This window comes from Cyprinodon variegatus, unplaced genomic scaffold (genome assembly GCF_000732505.1).
Source record: "Cyprinodon variegatus isolate N-32 unplaced genomic scaffold, C_variegatus-1.0 Scaffold881, whole genome shotgun sequence".
Taxonomy (NCBI): domain Eukaryota; kingdom Metazoa; phylum Chordata; class Actinopteri; order Cyprinodontiformes; family Cyprinodontidae; genus Cyprinodon; species Cyprinodon variegatus.
This window is the reverse complement of record NW_015151334.1, coordinates 248,753-259,295: the sequence shown is the minus strand read 5'-3', so window position 1 is coordinate 259,295 and position 10,543 is coordinate 248,753. Positions and strand designations below refer to the sequence as shown.

General features: G+C 40.5%; 1 protein-coding gene across 1 annotated transcript; it reads right to left on the bottom strand.

The window, feature by feature from the left end:
- Window positions 1-10,231, bottom strand: LOC107099532 (estrogen-related receptor gamma-like). The gene is made up of 8 exons (XM_015397693.1): window positions 10,125-10,231; window positions 8,649-8,967; window positions 6,558-6,711; window positions 5,354-5,470; window positions 3,828-3,935; window positions 3,598-3,759; window positions 3,220-3,492; window positions 1-550 (listed from the first exon to the last, which is right to left on the bottom strand). The coding sequence occupies exons 1-8, from the start codon at window positions 10,178-10,180 to the stop codon at window positions 312-314; spliced, it is 1,428 nt and encodes a 475-aa protein (XP_015253179.1). The 5' UTR covers window positions 10,181-10,231; the 3' UTR covers window positions 1-311.
- Window positions 10,232-10,543: the final 312 nt, after the last annotated feature.

The following is a 10,543-nucleotide window of genomic DNA, read 5'->3' as shown; positions in this document are numbered from 1 at the left end:
TAGAAAAATACATCACAACTTGAAACACATGATGATGATACTCCCTCCTCAGTCAGGAGTGTCTTTATGAAGAGGAGACCTCCGGCACTGATCATCTACTGATTCATTGGTGGAAAACAGTGTGGATTCAGCATTTTTATTTTATCTGAAGGACCTTCATGATTCCAGGTTTTTAAAACCCATCCCCTTCAGGTTGTTCAGATATTCTGCCATCTGGGGTTTGGAATATTTCTGGTCTCTTTGTGCAAACAGATTGGTTCTTAAAGTCCCCTGAGAAAAGCAGCTGCGGCCGTGCAGAGAGGAAGTGCTCCTCATGCTTTGGCGTCCAGCATCTCCAGCAGCAGTTTGTGGATGGGGACGCGCCGCTGGCGGTGCAGCCGGAGGAAAGCCTGCACGGCCCGGTCTGCGGTCTGTCTGAGCAGCGGGAGGCTCATCAGTAGGCGGCCCGCTCGGTGCTGCTCCCCACGGGAACACTCGTAGTCCTGCAGGGCCTCGTGGAGCCCGTCCTGGAACTTCTGCAGAGAGTCCGGACAGTCCAGTGGGTCGGCATCTGAGGGGTTAAGACAAACAGGCCAGTTACCGGTCGGGTGGATGAGCAGAAATAAGAACAGAAGAAATTAGGGTCAAGGTTGGACTCATTGGGAGGATCTTCTATTGTTGCTGCATTGATTAAAACCCCAGAAGCACAGCTGGGGGTTCATAGACCAACAGCCTCATTTATCGGGGGACTTTATTGATCCGAGGCTCAAAGTTAAGTGAGGTTAATCAATACTGATGTAGCTCCTCTGCTGCGGCTCCCAGCCTCTGATCAATAAACCCAGACAGGCTCGTCGTCCTCCAAGTTTTAATCAATACCAGAGTTTATGTTAAACCCGACCATGAACTTAACCTATAGAACCCCTCTGGTTCCAAACAGACTCACTGCCGCCACCTGCTGCACATGTAGCTGCTACTGCAGATGCTTCTGATAAATGTAAACAAAAAGGACGCATTTTAAAAAGGTGCCCCGGCTTAGGTTTAATATAAACACCTTAATTCATCAACTAAACAGCAAATCTTCTTTCATCAACATATATCGGCTTCCCTCTTTTGGTCCTGCTGGGTTTTTAAACGTGCAACATCAGAATCAGCAGAGAAATAACAGAACCAGACTTTGGTAATGTTGAGTCACTGGTTGCTACGGAGATTCCTGCCTGCTCCCCAAAAAAGGCGGGAATTCATCAAACACACTTAAGACTCAAACAAAGTTGCTGCAGTAAAACTAGAAATCTATAAGAGATCTGAACATCTCGTAGGGAAGCGGCTGTTCCAACCGTTGCATTTCCGAATTCTCCCGAGCAGTGCCCGAATTTACACGAGTGAATAAAGTGAATGTGATTGGTCGTTTATCAAGAGGGCGGGATTGTTGTGGCGGAAGGTTCGCAAGCAAGTTTGGTTCTGGCCGGTGTCTCGAAAGCATCTTGCTAACCGATTAGCAACTTAGTGCTAGTAGGTTCCAAATGGGAAATTCCATTGGGACCAAGTAGCTCTAAATTGGTGAATTAGAAACGACTCTGTGAAGGAACACTATGAACAGCAGAAACATGCAAGAGGAGGAGAGTTTTGTGTCGGAGGTCGTGGATGAGTCTCCTCCGTCATACATTTTTATTTAGAGGAGGAAAGCGGGGATGAAGATGTTGTGGAAGAGGACGCCAGGGCGGCAGAAGCTTGGTTTGGTGTAGAAGGCTTACAGCCGTACATGTTTGAGCCCTTGCCTCGCAACGCTGCCAGTGAACACTGGGACGGACAAACTCAATGGGAAAGGAAATGAATCTTACTTCAACTGTTGCCTATATTAGCTGCGACATATAAATCAAGATGCTATGACCGAAAAAATCTGGTTGACAGATGAAAATTGATATATGATTGGCCGAATTTAGGTGTACAGGCTGAAGTATAACTAACAGTTTTTTTGTTTTGTTTTTATTTTATGCAGGCCAAACACAGATTTTAAGACAGGACTATTTTAAAATAGGAAATTTCTAATTTCTGGGACAATATTGATACTGATAGAGTATCAATAAGAGTACATTTATATACCTGCTTAGGCCAGAATGATTTGACATTTAAATGTGACTTCCCTACATCTTTAAAGACAGTTCAGTTCCATGCTGGGAAGAAAACAGTATGGCTGAACTGTTCTGAGAAAGAAAGAAAACAAAAACTTTTAGAATTTGGATTCACTATTAAATGATAATTCCATAGAAAACACTTTAAAATATTTACATATCTTTAAAGTGTTTTCTATAAAGTGTTGGTTATTCGATTGGAACAAAATAAATAAAACCTTTGTTTTATGATGATATAAAATAATTACATAATTACATTAAACTTTTTTTTTTATATATTTTGTACCTATTTTATTCCTCAATTTTTTTCTGAGGCACCCTGAGCCTAAAAACCTCTGAAACTCTTTTGAAACCAACAGACTCCAGAGTGGGAAAAATCTGGAAAACAAAACTCAACTGTAAAATGGTTCAAAATGTTTATTCACTCTAATAAAATTTCCTTTTAGCTGTTTAAACTGAAAGACAGTTTAGGGTGCAGTGGCGACAGAGTCCCAGCAGCAGTTGCTGCCATTGGACTTTTGACCTATTGACCTTTGCTGCATGTCCATTTCCTGTCAGCAGACTTTTAAGTAAAGGGGCTCTTGCCAAGAAAAAAAAAAGAAGACTGATGGTTCTGCTGAAAAATGATCACTGAAATGTGAAGTTCCAAACAGAGCTTTTTTAATAATTAAAATCCATTGTATTTTTTCTATATTTTGGTGCAACACATCTCCTGCCTGTTTCCAACACAGCATTGCTTAAAGATGTGAGTTTGTTTAGAATAGAGCAAAAAGGACTTTTCATCCATTAGATATTCTGTTTCTGTCTGAAGGATTAAACCAAATATTTAACTGATTCTTTCCTGAGGAACATCTTGTGAACATTAGCTCATTTAAAACAGGAGATTACCAGTGAGCTGCAGTGTTTTTATCTACCAGTAGGTGGCAGCAGAGACAGAGTAAATCAGACTGCCTGCTTAACTGCTTTAATTTTTTCCCTTTTTCTGCTCTTTAGCTTCAAAGGGAAGCATAGGGGCATTATTTATTTTAACATTTATGGACTTTTTGCCTTTCATACACAGACCTAATTTAATGGGTGAAGGCTTTAAGACAGGCTAAAGGGGTGTTAATACCTGAGTTGGCGAGCGCCATGGCCTTGAGCGTCACCGCCTCCTCAGGGCTCATCTTCATCGCCCGGTACCTGGCCGCCAGGTGGCGCACTTCCTCGTACAGGTCAGCCAATCCGGCGGCACGGCACTGAGCCTCGTCCAGGCAGAGGTTCCCGGCAAAAACCAGATCCTCCCCCACCCTGCCCTGCGATCGCCAGGCCACGCCCACCAGCAGTGCCTCCATCCAGCCGCTCTGCAGAAGCGACATCTGATCCACCAATGAGAGCTCAGAGAAACCTGTGGGAGATTCGGGAAGTCGACATTTTTGTTTCTGTCATTATAAACTATAATCGCTGTAAAGTGTAAAAGTTCTGGATATTTCGAACCAGAATCTGTTTATACCTGGAATCTGCTTGGCCCAGCCAATCAGAACCAGCAGCTCCCGGTTCAGAAGGTCACAGAGGGTCAGGAGGGTCCGGAGGCTGCCGTCGTCCGTTGAGTTATCCTGATTGGCTGCCAGTGGGGCCGGCTCTGTCAGCAGCAAATGGGAGACCAGCTTGTTCCCTGAAACAGAGGCGGGTCGTTAGGACTGGGAAGTCTGACCGGACTAGGAGCCATCAGAGGGAACTTACTGGAGCCAACAGGGATGCTGTACGGAGCTCTGCTGCTGAAAACCCCTCCTGTCTCCACCCGCCTCTTGTACTTCTGCCGGCCCCCTCTGACCCGGTCCAAACGGACCCCTAAAAACACAGAACAAGCGTTTGAATGGTTTCTGTAGCCCATTTAATGTCTGGTATTTTTCTGTCTGTAATTGAATGTTGGCTCTTCCTTGGCCACACAGTGGCTCTCCTTTCTTATATCTTATTCAGAATACTTCGGCTATCCTGAGCTATCTCTATAGTTATGCTGCTATAGATTTAGACTGCTGGAGGACATAGGGATCCATTTTCATCATTCTATCTCTGTTCTTCCATTCTGCAGTACTTGTTAGTTTAATCTCTAATGTTATGCTCTCTCTGCTTTTTCTCATCATAGTAGATTCATCTGGTAAGTTCCCATTTGCCTGTAACAACATCTTTGAGAGAAATATCAGCTGTGCTGCTGCCATCAACGCATTTATTTATAGATGTTGAAGTTTGTCCATTTTTCAGCGTAGTCCAGTGACTGTGACTAACTGTATGTGCTCTCTTTTATCCTCTGACATGGGCCTTTGAGTAAATGAGTCGATGCAGTCAGGTGGTTTTTCTTTGATAGAAAACTTTGAATCAGTTTGACTGTATAATCTGGTTGAATTGTCTCTGAGAAGTTCCATGAGATGACATTCGTTTTGAATTGGTGCTATGAAAATAAACTGAATTGTTTAGTTTTTAAAGGAACCATACAGACAGTGGGCATAAACGGGTCAGAACTTTGTGGAAAAAAAATAGCTATTGTTAAAATATTTACCAAAAAAAATGGTCTCAGTAACAATGTGACGTTTATTCTGCACAACTGTAAGGAAAGAAAAGATCGGTGGGAGGAGAAAATGTGGAAAATGAAACACCGTAGAGATCTGGCAGGTGGATCCAGTTCTCCTGGCCCGGGTTCCCTGGAAGAGATTCTCCGACTGTCCCAGAATGTGAGACCACTCTTGGTTCTGGAGTCCAGCTCGGTTCATATGAACTCGCTTTTGGACTCACTGAGACTGAAATGCTTTGTCATCATTTTGCCAGCAGACGTCAGAACATTTTTGGTCACAGAAAGAAGTGATCCCACAGCATTATGCTGCAACCGCCGAGTGTCACTGTGGGCGGAGTGTTCAGGGTCGTTCTCCAAGATGTCCAGTTTGGTTCCATTGGACCAGAACCAGGGTTTTAAATCAGTCTTGAACTCCTCCCCTTTAATTTACGAATGAGAATTCAGAGGTTTGCAGACCATCCATCCTGATTGTGTATATCTAGCACTGTAGATTGTTTACTAGCCTTAATCTGACTACCTTTGTTCAGGGGATTCTCTGGATCCTCTCCTCAAACTATAATTTGAGCTTTAATTCACTTCAGTTTTACTCTAAACTAAAGTCCCTGCTGTCCTCAGAGGTGACCGTGATGTTTCTGCTCCCTCAAGCTCCACCGCTGAGAGGATTCCAAACTAACATGGACCGAACCGGGTTTGGTCGTACCTTCCCGCATCATTCCGGCCTGCAGACACTTCTGGAAGCGGCACGCTTGGCAGGCTTTCCTCCTCCTCTTCGTGATCTCACATTCGTTCATCACCGGGCAGCTGTACTCAATGTTGCCTTGGTAACCAAAAGAAAAACAGAAATCAAGTCACACCTTTTCACAGCAACATTTAAAAAGATTTAATCAAAGTAAGGATGGATTAAAATTCCCTCCTGCAGCTGCCATTCTGATGCTTTTAAGTCTCATGTTCTGATTCGGCCCCGCCCTCTGACGGCTCTGCTGGTATTGATCCGGTTCATATTGACGTGGCCTGGTGTTGTGGAAGCAGCGGCTCAGCCCGGCGGGAGGTCCGGGTTCAGAAGCTTATGGTGGAAGCTGAAGGCTTCACACACCAATCAATGCTCAGAGCGCCGCCATATTGATCAGGTCTCACTCCTGAGGGGTCTGATTGGTCCAGGACCGTTTGAAACGTCCACCATGACACTAACCCACAGGGTTTTGTTATATCAAAAATATTATTTTATTTAGCATCTATTCAAACATGATATTGTAAATATAAATATTTTATAGACAATTTTTTGTTATAAATGAAGTCATATCTATTTATTCCAAAAAGCATCTATATTTTTTGTTTGATTAATTCTCTTTTTATTCACAGCAGGGAGGATAAAGCATTTGATGTGTTTGAATAAATATGCTGAAGTAAAATGTCCAATATTATTTCCCTTTTTTAGTTTTTGTCATTTTTTTTACCATTAGTGACTTAATTATTCAGCAACTGAAAAGAAGAAAAATAAATCCACTGAACTCAACAGAGTTCCCAATTTAAATCTTTTTACGAAATATCTAAGAAAGACAAATAAAAAAAAAGACGAAAAACGAAAAAAAACAACAACTTGTAAATAAGAAGAAATTTCTAAAGTTATAAATTGGTCATTTTTACCAACTCTTGGATAAGAGAAACATAAAAAGTTGGATTAAGTTTAACACTTTAGTTTGATTTAAATGGTTTCCTGTTTCATCTCCTATGGACTACAGTATAGAATAGAAAATCCCTTTATTGTCCCACAATGGGGAAATTGTGGTGTTACAGCAGCACAAGATTATAGCAAAAGTGGTCACACAAATGTGGACCTTAGAAAAGTGTATAAAAATAAAAGAATATTGAAGAGTAAAAAAAAAAAGGATGATGATGATGGTCACCTTGGATGGTCCTCTTGAAGAAAGCCTTGCAGGCCTCACAGGACGCCACGCCATAATGGTAACCAGAGGCAAAGTCTCCACAGACCAGACACAGCCTTTTAGGCCCCATGGTGCCCATTGGAGTCCGATAGTCGCCTCTGAGGATGGAGTCCACCTGAAGAACAGAGGTTGGACCAAACATCAACCCAAACCCTGTAAGCATCTCCTTTTTTTAAACCAGTCATCTCTGTTTGAAATGATTACAGCTGCTTCATCAGAACATCTAAGGTAATAGAACCTCAATCCGATTCTGTGTTTTTCAATCAGAACAAAACTGTAAGTTTTGAGACATCAGGGCTGAAGATAGAAGACCCCTTCTTTAAAGTTTTCTGTGATTCTCGCCGACTCGTTAAGGCCCATTTCAGACCTCCACAAAACAATATCTTAGGGTAAGAGAGCCTTAAAGAGACAGAAACTAAAACAGCTGATTTAACAAACCGTCTACAGAACCAGTTCAAACTTTAGAAAAAGATTTTGTTCAGATCAAGGAGAGAAAACATTTCTGTGGAAAAAGTTTTAAGCATCTTAGTTTTATTTGTGTAGAGGCCGACTGAACACCAAAAACAGGACAGATGGAAAACTATAAGGAGCCGAACACACAGCCTGTTGAGTATGGAGGGTTAAAGAGGACAAATATAAAAATGGATACATCATGAAATGAATAATTCTATTAAGAAATGCACAATTTAAATTAAATAAATATATGAAATAATGGAATTTACCGTTAAATCATTAAATGCATCTCTGAAATAACGACAAAAAAACTACTGTACTATTAAATAATAAAATATTCAAATAAATGGTTACATTTTGCATTAAACATTCAAATGTCATTTTGTAAAACAAATCCAAATATAAATTTAAAAATTTTACTCTATTTTTTTATTTTTTTATTTCATGGCTTCTGTGTTCATAAGAGAGTGTTAGCCGGTCTCAGTGGGCGGGGCTTCATAAATCCTGTCTGAAGTTTGGCAGCTTCCTTCACTGGGAGCTCTAGTGAGATTATTAGAGATGTTTAGACTAAAATAGGAATAAAGAAGCTGGAGTTTGTCACCCTGAATATGTGGTAGACTTACTGTATTAAAACATTTTCCAGAACAAATATTGATTATAGAGTAAAACCAAACTTAAGTAGTCATCTGCTCTTCCTCTCTGGGAAGTAGGCAATCAGACATTAGGGTCTACTGGGATATTTTATTGGTACATTTATTAATTTCATTACTGATTGATTTTATCCCCTTTAACCCTTCACAGTGAGTCTCTCAGGAACTCTGTTTAATTCCTGTATTTGAGCTAAAACCTAAAGGATAAATTAGTTTGACCTGGGCTCAGTGGTGGATCTAGACTAAATGTACCAGGGGCCAGGAGGGGGCCAAGAGGGGGCCAGTGTGTTTTCATGGAGGAACAGAAAAGCATAAAAAAAAACAGGGCAAGGGATTCAAATATATTAATATAGCTGCATGAAGTGAAATTTCTATTCAATTAGGTTTAATTAAAATTCTATATCTTATTAGGTCAATATAACATTCAGAATTTAGGAATTTCACATATTTCTGACTTAATTTAACCCTTTAAAGCCCGATCCAAGAATAAAACAAAACAGAAAATTATTTTTTTTGGTTTGAATTCCTTATTTGCCATTTTAACAAAATATATAAAAAGAAAAAACAGAAATGCATTTTTTATATTAATACTTTATTACTATGCGATAAGTCAAGATTATTTTTTTGTGTAGTCTTCTACTTGCTGTTATCAGGTATATATGATTGTGTACAATAGGATTTTGAGCAAAGTTTTTACCATTAAATTATGCAAAAGGTGTCGGACGCAAAACATTTCAGAAACCGTATGTATCAAATATGATAGATTTTGCATTACAGGATTAAAATTACAGTTTCTATAAAATCAGAATTAAAAGTCAAGAAAAACTTATAAATTCAGCTGTAAAAATGAGAGAAAATTTGATTTCTGAGCTGAGATCATAAAATAAAACAGAAACCCGTAATGGAGTGAGAGAATCAACAGAGTGGGGCATCTGGAAGAGGTTTTTACCTTTGATGAAAAGGAGTCTGACTGAGACTCTGAGAAACACATGGAGCTGTCCGACACCACAGCGCTGCCTCTTCTGGAGCTGCATCCTGCAGGAGAGCCAGGAGTCGGATCTCCACAGAGGAGGCTGGAGGAGGAGGAGGAGGAGGAGGAGGTGGCTGGGCTGGAAGGGAGGAAGGCTGGCAGGGAGGGGCTGAGAGGAGCGGCGTCCAGGGAAAAGGAGGGACTGAGGGGGGAGCACTGGAAGAAGGAGGATGGAGACTGAGCTTCATCAGCTGGAGATGAGGAGGAGGAGGGTGAGGAGGAGGAGGAATGCAGGACGCTGAGGAGAAACAGGAAAAAAAAAGTTATTTCTATTTATTATTATATTTTAAAATATTTTATTCTCTGTGAGTTTCAGTTAGATATAATAGTTAAGATTCTGAGAATATGGAACCACAGGAGGGCCAAAATACAGAGCAACACATCTTCTAAAATGCATTCACAGTCTAGATTTATTTGGTAGTTAATACATTTTGGGGTTCAAAGGCATCTTCATCAAAATGTGTTTGTTTCTCCATTTTTCAGATACACCAGTTTTATTACAATTGTTTTCATTTAATTTTTTAGGTCACAAAAAGATAAAAACCTGCAAACGCTTAACTGCTTTCTGTTTAACTTCCTCTTTTTAGTTTGTACATTTCCTATCAGGAATTTCTTCTTTGACTTGATCCAAATGAATAAAAAATTAAATAAAAGAAAAAAGAAAGAAAAAAACCCTAAAAATAGTTTCTGCTGTTTTTGTAGTTTGCTGGCAATTTAGGATTCGATCACCAAAGATTTGTCTTGTTATAATAACTTCTTTTACATTTTTTCAACAAGGAAAATAACAATAGATGTGAAAATCTCTAAAAGTGCTAGATTTACCACAACATTAAATACCTTAACATTTTTCCATCCAATTTATATTTTTGTTCCCGGATATTTTGTTGCAGCGGGACGGACTCAGACTGGAGTCGCAGAGTTTAGTGAAAGAGGTGAAAAAGCTCAGACAGAGATGGAAGAAAGTCCAAATTAAAGGAGATGAAGCCGTCTCCACCCCATGTTGTCATGGCAACGTTCAGCTATATCATAACTGGCTGTTTAGCTGATACCCTGTACTTCTAGTTCCTGATACCTAAAACTAATTGATCTCTGAATGTTATAGTAAAGTATGATTAATTAGAAAAGTGTTAAATCAAAGTTCTGTCCTGTTCTAGAACAGGTCAAAACCAAGACATACATATTAATAAAATAATAGAAGCAATTACACTGAAAGCAGAATTTAACGAACCATCATTATTTGCTAAAGTGAGAAAAAAAATTAAAACCGTAGAAAAGGAGCCAAATTTATAAGAGAGACTTAAATATAAGAAGAATTAAAACAGTTTAAGCTGAAGTTTAAGAAAAACTCTGTAAAGTTTTGTCCTCCAGATGTTTCCAGATGATAATCCCACTCACCATCGTGGACTGAAAAAGTGATAGTCGGCTGATAGAGCAAAGTCCTTCAGCTCCATCCTGAGCCTGATCCTGATCCCTCTTCCCAGCTGAAGCACGGATCCACCAGAGCTGAGCGTCCATGTGAGGCTCCCTGCAGTCTGAGCTGTTATTTATCTGCTGCTCATCTCATCACACAGGACATGATGGGTGGGCGGGGCCTGCCGCATCAGCCAATAGCATCCCAGCAGCACAAGGGATTGACTTCTTCTGTGATCATCTCTATTGATTGGGACAGTGACAGATGTAGGCCACGTCCGCCTGGAGCACCGACTGGGCCCAGACTTCAGCTTCTGGGCTTCTATAGGAAAACCATCCAGAAATGAATCGCAGGGGAGACATTAAAGACGGTTAAAAGGACATGGAAAGTATTCAGACCTCTA

Excerpts from the sequence above, each read along its gene's own strand:
- LOC107099532 (XM_015397693.1), bottom strand. The coding sequence starts at position 10,180 with ATGGAGCTGAAGGACTTTGCTCTATCAGCCGACTATCACTTTTTCAGT. Across the intron at positions 5,471-6,557 it reads CTTCAAGAGGACCATCCAAG|GCAACATTGAGTACAGCTGC; the intron begins GTGACCATCATC and ends TTGGTTACCAAG. Across the intron at positions 551-3,219 it reads CATGGCGCTCGCCAACTCAG|ATGCCGACCCACTGGACTGT; the intron begins GTATTAACACCC and ends TTAACCCCTCAG.